At 37.2% G+C, this 15261-nt stretch overlaps 2 protein-coding genes across 2 annotated transcripts; one reads left to right on the top strand and one right to left on the bottom strand.

Moving 5' to 3' along the window:
* The first annotated feature begins 1385 nt into the window (after positions 1-1385).
* LOC135082707 (uncharacterized) lies at positions 1386-11932 on the top strand. The gene is made up of 3 exons (XM_063977479.1): positions 1386-2060; positions 3196-3260; positions 6692-11932. Exons 2-3 carry the CDS (start codon positions 3206-3208, stop codon positions 10198-10200), a joined length of 3564 nt encoding a protein of 1187 aa, XP_063833549.1. The 5' UTR covers positions 1386-2060; positions 3196-3205; the 3' UTR covers positions 10201-11932.
* A 1128-nt stretch (positions 11933-13060) lies between these two features.
* Positions 13061-14742, bottom strand: LOC135082961 (peptidyl-prolyl cis-trans isomerase FKBP1A-like). Its single transcript, XM_063977728.1, has 3 exons — positions 14618-14742; positions 13735-13895; positions 13061-13455 (listed from the first exon to the last, which is right to left on the bottom strand). Exons 1-3 carry the CDS (start codon positions 14652-14654, stop codon positions 13327-13329), a joined length of 327 nt encoding a protein of 108 aa, XP_063833798.1. The 5' UTR covers positions 14655-14742; the 3' UTR covers positions 13061-13326.
* Between the last annotated feature and the right edge of the window lie 519 nt (positions 14743-15261).

Genomic DNA, 15261 nt, shown 5'->3' with positions numbered 1-15261 from the left:
CTGCCTAGTGTAACCCTGGGACTGGGAGGTAGGTGCTTCCACCTCCTTCCCCCACCCACAGTGGCCACCACTTACTGGTAATTCCCTAACCACCCCTCATTTACTCGTAGGCTTGTAATTGAACGAATTTGAATATAATTTCTTCTAAAACAAAGTACTCGTAAGTAATTTATTATTTTAGTAGATACCTAAGTAAAATTTTCTGATAAACGTCCATTATTAAATTAAATTTTTGGCATGAATTTGTTTGTCCTCAATTTAATTTTTAGTTTACCCACTTACTCTCTTAGGACTGATAAATTCTAACTTCGTACAGTAACTGTAGGTACTTCTACGTTTTTAATTTAGTTTCGATGACCCCATGCAAATCGTTGATCACGTTGTCCAATACACTAGAGCTCGAGCGAACGGAAGTAGAAAACAAACGAAAGAGTAAGTTCTTTTTCTTTGTAAATTATTGCAAATAATAAAAAATAAATAGTTACTGTACATATTTGAACCAATAAATTATTTTTCTTTCTTTCTTTCAAATATACCTAAATTGTGCGAAATATTACGGGAAATCGGGTTGGTGTTGTACGAGAAAGCGGGTCGGTGCAGTACGGGAACTACGGGAAAGCGGGTTTGTGCTGTACGAAAAAGCGGGTCGGTGAATGGCTGTACGAAAAAATGGGTCGGCGCCGCGCTGGCAAGAGAAAATGGAGTGGTAGACCGACACCCATGATTTCATTTATTTAATGACTGACTGACGTTTATTAACATCGAAATAGACGTCTCATTAAAACTGCTAAAGTAAATTATTTAGGGACAGTGATAAGATAAGACTGATAAGTAAGCAGTAAACACCTACCTATACAATATTAAATTACTTAGGTAAGTATTTAAGTACTTAACTACTTAAACAAGTAGGTAAGTAATTATTTAAGTACTTACCTAAGTAAGTAATTGATTATTAATATAACGGCAACGACGTCAATAACACAGAATGAATGATAACGTCGTTAAGTCGTTTGTAATTCTCATAACCAATCAAGGTCATCACGCTAATAACCCAGGAAACAACATATCGTTCGCTGTACACGACTCGACCACAATACGCTTTGTGAGCTGGCATTATTATTATTATTCCACTTTGAATCGCGTGCACGACGCTCAACTCGAGCCGAGTAAGCGAGGTCATTCCAATACGTAGGCAGGTACTAAATCCAGCGGCCGACCCGTTCCGATCATAAATATACCTACTAACATCTAGCCACTCGCTAGTATGTTTATGTAGAAAGAGTCGCTTGTGGAAAGCGCGAGATGAGACAAAAATAGCGAACACTCGTGCGAGCGATTGCGACAGCATGCCTAGCGTCAATCTGCCGCTAGGTGTTTGCCAGCCAACCAATACTGGCACTTCGCAACACTGGCACTGGCAGGGCAGCCGTACGTACAGTGCCTGTGAAAGGAATAGAAGTTCGCTCGCTCGCTCGACCTTGCCTTGCCTTAGTCTGCTGTAGTCTGGCTGCGCGTTCGATCGAAGCGAAGCTGTGAAACTGTGAAAGTCGTTCGGTTACTTATCCAACACGTTTCTCAAAGTAATTATTACAATTGTAATTTGCATAAATTGATTACAGTTGTAATCGAATATCAACAATTTTGACTGACGTACACAACAAGCCTATTGGTGGATTAAACTATGGTTGAGAATTGAGTCAGTCTTTTTGACGTGAGTCGTTTATTTATTAGCCGGCCATTTTGTATTTTCGTTTCCAAGAATTCCAAGTGCAATACAAGAGATCAGTGACAGGAGTGCGCGGAAAATACAGAATTAGCATTTTTCTTGTTCTATTGTTGTTTTTATGACAAAACTGAAGCCGGGAAGAGTCGGTATACAGTTGTTAGCCTTGTGGACTCAGATTTATTGTGTGAATTGAAGTTACGTCGAGTACTCGAGTGGCTTGCATCAATTCGCTTCAGTAGAAAACCCAAAGCAAGCATTCAGTGAACTTTTAGAAAATTGTTGTATGTGGACAGGCCTGTAATGGTGACTTTCTTCGATTAATTGAACAATGAAAGTGAGTATTTCACTATATTTTGTGAACAAGTAATTACCGATTGATACACAGCATGATGTGTTGTTTGTTGTGTGAGTGATTTGTTTATGTACAGTCCCGGAACGAAATGTTTTGAGTTCTGTTTCATTTTATCATAAATTCGAACGAAGTACGGCTTGGATTATTAGCTGTCTTACACTAGATTTACTGTAATTTAGGAATTAAACTTGTACTATTTTATCCATCTTTGCATTTCACACCAAATCTCAATAATAAACATGGAGCTTTTAAACTACTTTATAACTCCTCCTATAACTAAAGTAGAGGACTTCACATATATTTCACCTATATTTTTTTATTTTAGTAATTATCTTATACTTCAAGCTGTTATTTATTTTGTGTTAAAAAATAAAAACAATAGGTACTTATCCCACATCACTTTTTATGTGTGCATGGTTTGTCTAATACATTTATAATAAATTTTAAGTAATTTCAACTTTTTTAAATCTTACTATCATAAAATAATCAATGACTTAACTATACGAACCTATACTATTAATTAGACAAATTTACACTTTATATTTTGTTGTGTGTTGTACTTAGTTTTACTATTTCCTTACAAGTGTGTGGTCGCACTCACCTGAATGTTGATAAATAATGCAATATATTTACTAAAATACATACATTTATAATAGTACAATAAATTGCAGTACATTTATGAGCAATAAGTAATTGATAATAACAGTAGTTAGTATTATTTTTATCCGTTTAATGAGTACCTAGTTAAACATTTACGTTTCAGGGTTGTGCATAATATTGACGTATCTCGTAGCATTTAGTTGTTAGAGAATGTACAGTAACCACATTCCCTTCCCTAGAACCTTCTCTGAATGTTAATTAAGTACCTCTGCTTATAATTTTAATTCAATTCCAATAAACGGTTTGGTACGGTTTCAGAAATACAGGGTAAAATCAATCTCTGTAATTATCTGTGAATGAGTTTGATTCACAAACAATTGGCTGTTACATTAAATTGCATTTAAATTGATTGGCGAACTTTCCATATGTCCAATTATAAATTATGTACGCTTGTAATTACTAAATTATAGGAATATTGGACATAATAAGAGAGTCTTATCTCTTAACTTGTTCACAGGTATTCTATCATGGCATCAAAGCCAGAAACTGACTTTCCACCGTCACCTACAAACAATGAATCAGGTTTGTTTTATTTTATTTTGTGCTTTTTATATTTCTTATAAAAACCTATGTAGTTATTAATTGATTGATCTCATAAGACATAATTCACAGAAAAAATATTCTAATAATATTACTAACATACAGTAACAGTATTAAATGCAACATAGTGTAGCGACACACTGCATAAATTGTAATTTTTTTTCAAAATAAAGATCTTTTTGTTTCTTGTTTTTTGTAACTTTTGATTTGGGTTTAAATAGGTACTAGCATCATTTTATCACTTTTAAAATAAAGTCACTTGTCTATGTAGACAGCATAAAATAATAAAATAAAAAGTTTTAAAAAGTTCATGGATCCCATTAAGGGGGTGAGGAGTGAGAGGACGAGCGGGTTTTGACGCAGAACGTCATTTTAGAAAAATGACATCGCGAATTTGGTCACTTTCTCAAAAAGTCATATTTGCAGAAAATTACTGTTAAAAAAATATACAGGATTAAACATTACTTCGCGATGATATTTTGCAAATATGACCTTCTGCGTCAAAACCGAGTTGGTTTTTGAAACAAAAAACGGGTTTGACGCAGACCGTCCCATCCGCATTTCGTCACGAATTAAAACACGGTCCCATTCGCATTCGGTCTCATTCGCATTCCGCCCCATTCGCATTTGGTTCCATTCGCAAAATGGTCACATTTTTTCAGTCTACAAGTTGAACTATTGTTTCTTATATGGTACGCATTAATTGGTGGGTTAATCTGAGAGTGACCATTTTGCGAATAGGACAAAATGCGAATGGGACCCAATGCGAATGGGATGGAATGCGAATGGGACTGAATACGAATGGGACAAATGCGAATGGGACGGCCTGCGTCAAACCCCAAAAACACGTTGGAAAATTATCGGAAGGTTTAGCGACCTAACAGCCGATTCACACAATATGTCTCCGTTTTACTGTTCCGTTTTATCGTGTACGTTTTTTTTTCGTCGATGTATGTATTACTGTATACATGATTAAGTCAAACCTCGAAGTTCCGGCACTCCTAGGTTTGACTAGTCAATCCTCAGGTCTGACTATAAGTCTTAGTCAAAGCCCAAACATTTCGGCCTTTGACTAAAATAAATAATGTTAGTCAAACCTAGGAGTAACTAATTTGGTCAGGCAAAGGTCGAATCTCAATTTAATGAAATCGGGGTTTGACTAGTAAAACCTCAATTAAGACTTTAAACTAAACTATACTTAATTCTGGTCTCGAACTTATTGCATAGGCGTTACGACGGTCGGTTTTCACGCGCACGCGCAGCTATATCTTTAGGTGAAGGTACGAGTAACTAAACTTATACAGTACTGAGGTTGGTTGTCAGTGTTTCTAGATCGATCTTAATTAATTACTAATTTTTAGGGTTCTGTTACCTTAAGATAAAGAGTTTATTAGACCCTATTATTATGACTTCGCTAAATATTGTCTGTCACCAGGCTCGTATCTCATGAATCATTCACTTAAAAAATAAATAATTCAATAAAATACTTAAATATTTAAGGGGGGGCTCCCATACAGCAAACGTGACTTGTTGCAGTTTTTTACTTAATATTAATTAAAACGTAAACAGGTGAACCCTTGAAATATTCACATAATTTTAGTTGCATTTTAAAAATAAATCATAAAATTAAAATAAAATAAATATTTAAGGGGGCTCCTATACAACAAAAGAGTCGCACGGAACCCGACTCACACATGGCTGGTTTTCTATTTGCCGTCTACTTTTGACCGAGTCTGTCAGTCGTTTCTAGGATTTACTAGGCAAAGCCCGAAACAGATTATTTTAGTTTCGACGTTTGACTGAACCGTTAAGGCACTTCTAGGTTTGACTTAGTCAAAGGCCGAAATAAGAATTTACTTCGGGGTTTGCCTGAAGGCCTTGGTCAAACCTAGGATAGACCAGTCATTCCGCGAAGAGACTGCATATCAGCGTTGCCAGACGTCCCGATTTTGGCGGGACGTCCCGATTTTTTAATCAAATTTAAATGTCCCGCGCGGGACAGGCTCGGTCCCGCTTTTCGGAGAGAAACACTCACTTCACCAGACTATTGTTTGAAACGCCATATTATTGTAAATAATAAAACTTTTTTTATTTCGTCATTTTTTCTTTTTTTATTCTAAAGACGAATTTAATGATAGAGTAAATCTGTACCTCTAGCATGAACAACTTTCGTCTTCGAATCGTTTGCGTATTCGATAAAATTCGATACTCAACCTTCGAATTAAACGATAATTTTGATTCTCAAAATAAGTTTCGTGCAACCATTTCTTACACTAAGTTCACTTTACGACACGTCCACAAGGGTGCTGTTGTAGTTTTCGTACTAATTCTTTTGATGGCGATTTGAGTAGGTACGCAAACGATTTGAACTCGAAAGATTTTCGTGCTCGAAGATTTTTTTGTTAAAATACATTTTCTATGGCTACTTTTGCTATATATTGTCACGTAAACGTAATTTTAAGTCAAATAAAAAGATAAATATTTGAAAACCTTTGATTATTATACGTTTTTTTACTATGTCCCGCTTTTGACGGAAGAATCCCGCTATTTTCACTCAAAAAGTACCAAAGTCCCGACTTGGCGAAAAAAAAAACTGGCAACGCTGCTGCATATCGACCTTTGACTATGACATACATAATACTGTGTCATGTGTGAAGTCGCTCATACTACATAGGTACGCCGTCGACGAAAAAAACTTACATGATAAAACGGAACAGTAAAACGGAGACATGTGTGAACCGGCCGTAAGGAACTTTTGAAAGACACTATCTATTGCAAACGGAAAAAAATGAACTATGAATAAATGTATACTGTTGCTGATGTCTGATTGTGATATTACGTTTTATATGAGATACATTTTCAGCTTGGCTTGCTTTATTAACACTAATGTATAAGTTTCGCCAGTACATCAAGCAATACATGTTTTTGCAAAAATATAACACTTATTTTAACTACTTACTACTTAAGATAGCATCATATTATTTAGATTTTATTTCAAGGATTTATAGCAGTTACAGGATGTTAAGTAATTTTTTTAAAAATTAAATCCTTAGAAATACTCATCACTCTATTTTTTCATCGTAAATTAAAATTATTACTCAACATTGTAAAAGTTCAGTTTAGAAAAATCATTACATAATGGAAAATAACTACCGATTTCACCATAGGTAAATAATGTAACCTATAATACCTAAATTCCTAAATTGTTATCATCATCATTAGCTTTTTTAATTTAATATTTGTGTTAATTAATACTTAGGTGTAGTAAAAATTATTTTGGTTTAGTTTAGATGTTCCTATTAAAAATATGCCACGAAACTAATTCCACCGTGTCATCAACGTGATTAATATAATTACATGTCATGGCTACCATTATAATCAAGTAATCAACGCCAAAACGTATTTGTTTTCAGATGGCGAAGCTGGTTCAGTGGGGTCCAATTACCAAGAAGATGACGACGAGCAGGGCTTAGACGAAGAGCAAGAAACGGAAGAACAGGAGAAAAAACCCAGTGTCAAACCGCAGAACAACAATGTTGCCGATATCTTGAAGCGACTGCAATCCTCAGGGGCTCTAATAAAGAAGCCGAAACAGGAATACAGGTGCAACACTTGTGACGAAGACTTCCCCGACTGGGAGGAGTTAGAGAACCATCTTATACAACACGTGTCGCTGCCCTCGGTGGTGCTAGACAAACTGCCGTCGGACGACGAAGACTACCCTCCATCCGGAGATGAGAACTGGTCCGATGAGGACGACATCCCAGTTCCGCCAAAGCCTGTCACGAAAACGACGCCACAAAAAATTGACATCTCGCAAATACTCAAGAAAACCGGATTATCACTCAAAAAACCAGCCGAAACTGAATCTAAAAATTCAAATGCATTAAACAAACTTAGCGGATTAGGATTCACAATTAAAAAGAATAATGTACAAGTAAAGAAAGAACCAGAATCGGAACCCGCGAATACCAGTAACGATGTTATGAAAAAGCTAGGCCAGTTAGGCGGGATTAAACTCAAACTCAAATCTGACGGTAATAATTCGAATTCCTTTAAAGTCATAAATGGTCTAAGAGATTTTAAAGCTTCAGACGAAGAAGATAATGACGAGAGTAAAGAAGATCAAGAGGACGATGAAGAATTAGAAAAATCTGGAGAACAAGAAGGATCTGGAGCTGAACACGATTCAGCTGACGAAGACAATTCAAATAATAGAAATAAGAATTCCGATAGCGACGACTCTGACAAGTCGCCAATAAACCAAAAGATTTCAAATGCTCTCAAGAACTTGAAAGCTAAGAACGCAGCTTCAGTAGTCAAACAAGAACCATTAAAAAATTTGGTGAAACAAACTGTAAAAGAACTACCGCAATCTAAACCAGTTGGCAGGCCGGCGGTAAAGCAGACGCCTAAGAGAGGAGCTAACTTGCCAATTGCTAGTAAAGAAATTACCCAAGAAACAGTACCAGCAAAACCAACGCCAATAGCTGTGCCTCCAACAATAGATCGACGGCAGTCGAGAGAGACCACTGCAGCTATGGAAAATATTGTGGTTAAAAAAGAAGTGGATACTGGAGAATCACAGTCATCATCCACCATTCCTCTCTTTTCGGGGCAAGTCAAAACTGAACGAGCCTCACCTCCCATAGAAACTGTTTCCACACCGATTATTGCCCGAATAAAATCAGATCCTGACGCTCAAACTGCCGTTCCAGTTTCATCCACTACTACGCCTCTTCTCCCAGTAACAAAACAAGAAGATGCAATCATTGAAATCAATGGTGATTCAAATGATGAGGACGATGATTGCTGTGTTGTGTCAGCCACACCAGCTCCAGATATCAAACCAATAGTCCCGAAAATAGAAGAGGTATCGTATCCATCTCAATCCTATCCAGCACCAACTCCGACGTCCCAGCCTAATTATAGTGCGTCTAACATACTCAATTCGCGACTCACATCTTCTACACCGTCCACAGAAAAACAACACAATTTCAATTGGAATGCACCTGACACCAAACCACCAATTAATATGCTCGATAAAAGCGCCGATGATATTTTTGAGAGTCTTCTCTCGACGTCTACGAAAAAGGAAAATCTATCACTGTCAGACGCGAGTGAATACATATCTTTAGACACGCTTGGGCCCCAGCAAACCTGTGAAGTGTGCAATACGAGGTTCACTGATTTGTCTCTGTTAGAAGAACATCGTCGTATGACTGGCCATTCAAAGAGTGTAGTACTACCTTCATCATCAAATCTGCTACCATATTCTAGTCAGCCCACGAATCTTCTCTCAAGCTTATTACCGGTGAAACAGTTGGCTGAGCAAGTTGGAAAACTATCGACTATTGGGGGTGGTGCACCTGGATTCACTCATCAGCAAAATGTAATGATCAATATCCAAGCATATCCAGGAGGAGGTGGAATGGTGCCTCCTCAACCATACAATGCGTATGCGCCAAGCCAGAATATGCATCCCGGATACCCGCAATCATCAGGCAATATGTATGGTGCTACTACGGGACAACCGATGCCTGGCCAGTATCCCGGTCAACACTATATGGGACAGCAATATGGGCAATTCCAAACACCAATGTCTAAAACGAGTCCATATCCAAGTCCGCAGAGCACCTATTCGACGGCTTCGTCACCATACTCCACTACATCACCCTTGCAAAGCATGCAGCAGGCTTACGGTCAAAATGCTCCAATGATGAATAATCAGGTACCGATGGGACAAATGGGACCACCTGGTTCCGCACCTAGTCAATATACCCCCGCATCAAGCCCCGGAGGTACCATGAAGCCACCCACAAGTAGCGGTGTTAGAATACAGAACGTCCAGACTTTCCAACCTGGGCAAATGGTGATGCCCGGACAAACAGTAGCGTCTGGGCCTGAGATGGGATCACAAGCTCCGGGACAGATGATGGGTGGTCAAATGCCCGCACCGAGCCAAATAAGAATGGCGACAGGCGCTAACGTTGGTCAAAGACCGAGAATGCCCGGCGTCAGGAATACGCGCCCTTCAATAAGGCCAGGGATTCAGGTGCATGGACAAGTGCGGGGTCAAAAACCTGGAATGCGAATGCCGATGAAAAGACCCGGAGGTATGGTGGGCGGGCCGGGACAGAAGCGGCGGCCTGACATGCTGCTCCCCGGCAAGCACGACAACGAGGATTGCCAGGTCATGGCGATGCAGAAGCAACGGGAGGGCCTGCCTCTGATACACAGCGTACAAGGTGCCAAAGAAAAACTGAATCTCGGCAGTCAAATCTCAATAACTAAAAAGACTGTTAACAAGGAAGCGAACGCCATGGCTAACGTGCTGGCTTCCCGGGGCATTAGCATAAAACAGAAGCAAAAGAGTCGGTCGCCCACTCCCGAAAGGCCTATCCCTCACATTCCTAATCTCGGATCTGGCGTCAGTATCAAACATACGTCGAAATCGAGTAGCTTTTCAATTCCCGAAGCGAAGATTGGCGGGGGCGTTGGTAATTCTTGTAAATATTGTAAAAAAATGTTCATGAATCAGAGTTCGTTACAAGTGCACATGGCTGCAGCGCATCCGCAGAGCAAAGTTCCTATGTTTAAATGTGACGAATGTCCAGCTTCATATCCGAAGTCCTTACAATTGCAGCATCACAAGAGAGTTTTCCACAATGTGACAGGGCCCAACAGGGAGTTGGGATTGCCGGTAGTGGATTTGTCTCAAGAAGACAATTTGAAGCGGCTGAGTGCTTTAGGTATCTATAGTTTTATTCCGTTGGCTAATAGAGAACAGGCGAACGGTTGTTTCGGAATCCCAGTGATTTCAGTCCATCATATGCAGAACGGTATGACTAGTGGCTTGCAGGCCCTAGGTGCCGACGGTTTACTAAGTTTAGGTCCTCTAAAACCTTTACCTAATACTTAAATAGTAATAGTGCAGTGAAAATTTAATACAAATACTGGAACGGTGTTTGTAATATGAACTATTCATATATTTTTCTAATTTAATGTGAAATTAAATAGGACGTTATTGTCTTCACTTTGTACACCATGACTTTCTAATTGTAAATCTGGAGTCAAAAGTACATCGGCCGGGTTTGACGCAGACCGTCCCATTCGCATTTCGTCACAAATGATAAAAAACGGCCCCATTCGCAAAATGGTCACACTCAAATAAAGTTAAAGCCTATCGTTTTTGAAACAAAGTTCAACTTGTAGGTTAAAAAAGTGTGACCATTTTGCGAATGGGACCAAATGCTAATGGAACGGTAGGCGAACGGGACCGTTTTTTAATTCATGATGAAATGCGACAGTCTGCGTCAAACCCCATCGACCTACCACCAAACGTTATGTCCATTGAGTAAATTGGTCGTCTATTGTGCATTTTATGATTTGACAACAATGAGTTGTGACTTGTGGTAAACAATAAACAAGAAGTGACACAACGCCTTCGGAATTTAAAAATTTAATCCATTAGTAATAGAAAAAGTTACATTTATTTAAGACATTTGAAGTAACTTTTTCGTCAAATTCTGGACACTGATAATTTAATTTAAAAAGTAACAATACATGTTTGCTTTTTTGTTTATAATTATCTATAGAATTTTATTTCATGCTAAATGTAGGACTAGGCGTTTACGACTTGGCGAATACTGACTAACCTACGGCATTTAGTATTTATATCACACAATTCTATTTTGTATCAGATGATAGGTATTTTTAATAACCTACATTAAGTATTGTTACTCATCATGCATAGATTTATATTTTTATTTATATTCATTGCAGCAGACTAGTTACATAGTAAGTAATATTATTTTTAGTTAATTACTGGATTTGATTATGTATGCCCGAATCAAAAAGAAAGGATTTTTTTAGTTCCTTATGTTCTCAGTTTAACTGTTAACATTTATTTACTGTAATGCCTACTTTAGATTTAAGCTTATTCTTGTTTGGGAGCTAAATGAATAATTGAGTTTTGTTTTGTAACAACCCCTTTTGATGCAGTAACTAAAATAATACCATTCAGTAACCCTAACTTTTAAAATGACAGTACCATGCGATTTCGTTAAATGGACAAACGTAAAATAAATGTTTGTATAGCAATACAGTGTCCTAAAATTGTGTCAACTAATTGTTCTGCAGCACTCATAGTAATAAGTTAAGCTATTTGTTTTTATCACACATCACAGTTTTTTTTAACTCCTTCTCTTACATGTTTGGACTGAATAAAAATATTTTCTTTCTTTCATAACAGTTTGGTTACAAACATAAATTTTGGGACTATTAATTTTGTTGGTCTACAACTCGTTTGTCACAAATTAAGTTGGTGCGTTTTATAAGTGGTAGTTACTGTAAATAAATAAAAAAACTAAGGCTTTGTAAAAAGTGTGCCGACAGTGCAAAATTTAAGTTTTCCACTGGTTTCTGAGCTTGTTGACAACGCCTGAGGCAAGTTAGTTGAACGGCTAGCACAGAAACCAGAGGCTAGTTATTGTAAGCAGAGTTAATAAGTTTAAGTTTACATAAGTATAGAGTACAGATATTGCAAGTTTTTGTATTCGAGTTATTATTTATAAGGGAAATGAAACTCAGAATAAATACATTTAGAAAAACTTCCATGATTGAAGAATAAAATATTATATTCAAAGATACAATATAGTTTTATTTGGTTTTATGTCTTCTACTGCAACCAGAACATTACATGTACGTACAACTAGTACGAGGCAACTTTCATATTATGGGTACTTTCCCATAATATTATGGGAATACATATAGGTACAATGGGACTTCATATTATGGGTACAATGGGAATTCATATTATGGGTACAATGGGAATTCATATTATGGGTACAATGGGAATTCATATTATAGGTACAATGGGACTTAATATTATGGGTACAATGGGACTTCATATTATGGGTACAATGGGATTACATTTAGGTACAAATGGGACTACATTTAGGTGTACAATTGGACTACAATTAGGTACAATGGGACTACATGTATGGGTCTATACCAATCAAATCAAATAAACATTGATGGGTCTGAAAAATTGTTCAGCCACAATTTGCCAAGCAGATGGCGTGCTATATGTAAATGGTTGCTTATTATTACTAATTATGTAGAACATTTTATATGCAAACATTTTCACATATTTAATTGGTCACTGAGGGCACTGCCAGGTGATAATTTTTAGTGGGTAAGCCCTGTTAGGTAAAAATGTTTTTTGTCGTAAACACAAGGCAATAATGTGACATATTCAACCTAATGAAACTGGAAGTCCGAAATATTGCCATAATAAAATTGGGTTTTTTAAAGTTTAAAAAGTTTTTGCTAAGTGAGAGAGTTCGTTTATTAGGTAGGATGTCAATGAAAAAGCTGAGTTGTTCACAATTACTTTATTTCATCTTAGTTTTACAAATAAAGCTTTAAAAAACAAAATCGGTATCCTGGGTATTGTGCTTATTATAGATATTTACAGTCTTGACAATTAACACTGGTTCCAAATAATTTCAGAAAATTGCCACACAGTTTTTGATAAAAAAATTCTCACATAGGCTCAGTTATTGAATTATTTGTGTTTTGACAAGTAACTTCACAATGTTATATTAGAAAAAACTGGGGCTAAATGCATATTTTCCCAAAATCCCTCTAAATGCCTTTGGAATGTGCTGGAGACAAAGTGATGTGTATAACTTTAGTGAAAGTGTGATTCGCAAGTTTTGTTAGACAGTCGTACTGGTAAATCTAATTAAATTTAACCAATAGAATCTTCAAATTGAAAGTCTTGACTAGATGACACTATTAAACGATTACATTATGTTGTGACATAGAGAAAATTTTGAGATATTAATGATCTATGCTACTCTACGCATAAAGATATTAAATCCACTCATCAAGGGCAAATGATGCAGTTGATTATTGAGAATAATTGGATGTAATAAGGACACTAGAGCGCCCAATGCCCATTTAAAGGTCTTACGAATGTCATACAGAGAATATTAACTGGTCTAACAAAACCATAAAGATTTGGGTGTGGTGGTAGAATTTATTCGAGTCGGATGAGTTCGACGTCGAAAATGAGAGTGGAGTTAGGCGGGATGACGCCAGGGTGGCCTTGTTGGCCGTAGGCGTAGTCAGGGGAGCAGGTCAGCTTGGCACGCTCACCAACGGACATCTGTAAAAAAAAGGGAAAATTTTCATTAATGTTTTATCTTGCTTTAGCTTTTTCGCATGGGCTGCAGAGCACATGAGCATTTACATAGTTTACTCGCAAACAGTGTTATAATAATGAAATTAGAAGTAGAAATGTACAGTTTTCTATTTCCCACCGTCAAACAAAAATAAATTATAGGTTCTCATTGTTTGATTTAGGACAACTTTCTATGAAATGTTACCAATTTTTCAGTTCACTGGGTTTACGAATACAATCTCAAACATTGGATTCATAGGTTACCTTAGCCACACCCTCATCCCAGCCTCTGATGACCTCGCTCCTGCCGATCTTGAACTTGAAGGGCTTTCCGCGGTCGCGGGACGAGTCGAACTTCTGCCCGTTAGTCAGCGTGCCTGTGTAGTGGACTACCACTGTCTGCCCCGATTTGGGGTAAGTCGACCCTGAAGATAAGAAAATAAATCGATAGTAAGTGATTTAAATATTTATTTTAATGTTCATGAGGACATGCACTTCAATTGTCACTGAAAAATGAAACTAAAATGTCCCCCTAAGACAGATTGCAATAAAATGGGAAAAAATATGTTCTTGGATTTCGCTCAATGCTTATTATTGTATGTAATCTACAGATTTTGAAGCCCATTAATTTGTAACTGGAACCTCAATAGGACTTTTATAAATATCCCATTGAGTCAAATTGGAAAAAGGATTTTCAACTAAGAAATTGGATAAGTTTCTCTTGGTGAGGCGAGGGTCTGATAGCAGTATGCTGTAGGGTACTAGCTTAGATTAATAAAGCCTAGAAGCAGTGATAAAAGTGAATAATATTAAAATGGAAAAAAGTGGAAATAGGAATATTAACTATCAAAGACTAGATAGGTTAGCATAAATGCAATAATTGATTGCTGGGAGATTTATGCTGGCAAGGCTATGCGTCATTGCTAGAAGCGGTAGCGTCATTACACTTTGTGATAAGAAAGAAATACCTAAAATAATACTATTGACTGACAATAATCAATCGTAATGTGTTCTTTTTATATTACACAGAGTTTACAATACAAATAACGATTGCACGAATGGAAATTCTCCATGAAAATTCCCAGGATTTTCCACCACCACCGCTGACAAGTGATTAGGGTATTGGCATTTTAATTAAAGAACTTACCATCTCCGGGGCTGATTGTTTCCACAGTCACGCCCATGATCAAATTATCTAATTTATAACCTTGTGGTTACTTTTTCCAATAATTTCGGATTTTTATCCGCAGCACGACGGCGTCCGGTAATGGCGGGCGTTCGTGTTTTAGTGTTGCCATGAGTAAAAAAAAGTTTTACAAGCATTTTAAAAAGCTCCAATAATACTTATTCATCGAGTTTGATTTATATCAATGGAGAAGTCATAATCAAGTTTTGTTATTAAAATTGAACCACTCAGATTTGGGATGTACAGTAGTTTAGTAGTCAGTAGTGTTTACTGGTGTTTTGCAAATTATAACATTCGCTTTTAAAGTGAAACCTATAAAAGCGAATGTTATAAAGTTATAGTATAGCGTCTAATTTCACGGTCGTCTGGCCATAAAGTGGTTCACGTTCCTACCGGACTAGCCGGACTACTTAGCAGAACCCCGTCGAAGGTGTGGGTTCGATACCCGCACCCGCACAATACCTACAAAAATCTACCTGTTTGTATTGGTCTGAGTTTTTATATCATAAGTAAAATGTCTTACTTAATGGGAGACGTTTAAGCGAGCACAAAATTAAATCGGAAATTAAATTCAAATGGGTTTTCAGGAAAGTAAGGTAATTATT

The sequence above is a fragment of the Ostrinia nubilalis genome, chromosome 22 (assembly GCF_963855985.1).
Source record: "Ostrinia nubilalis chromosome 22, ilOstNubi1.1, whole genome shotgun sequence".
Taxonomy (NCBI): domain Eukaryota; kingdom Metazoa; phylum Arthropoda; class Insecta; order Lepidoptera; family Crambidae; genus Ostrinia; species Ostrinia nubilalis.
This window is presented reverse-complemented; position numbering and strand designations above follow the sequence as displayed.

Coding starts and splice junctions, on each gene's coding strand:
- LOC135082707 (XM_063977479.1), top strand. CDS start 3,206: ATGGCATCAAAGCCAGAAACTGACTTTCCACCGTCACCTACAAACAAT. Junction 3,261..6,691: donor ACCTACAAACAATGAATCAG/GTTTGTTTTATT, acceptor ATTTGTTTTCAG/ATGGCGAAGCTGGTTCAGTG.
- LOC135082961 (XM_063977728.1), bottom strand. CDS start 14,654: ATGGGCGTGACTGTGGAAACAATCAGCCCCGGAGATG. Junction 13,896..14,617: donor AACAATCAGCCCCGGAGATG/GTAAGTTCTTTA, acceptor TCTTATCTTCAG/GGTCGACTTACCCCAAATCG. Junction 13,456..13,734: donor GGGATGAGGGTGTGGCTAAG/GTAACCTATGAA, acceptor TTTTTTTTACAG/ATGTCCGTTGGTGAGCGTGC.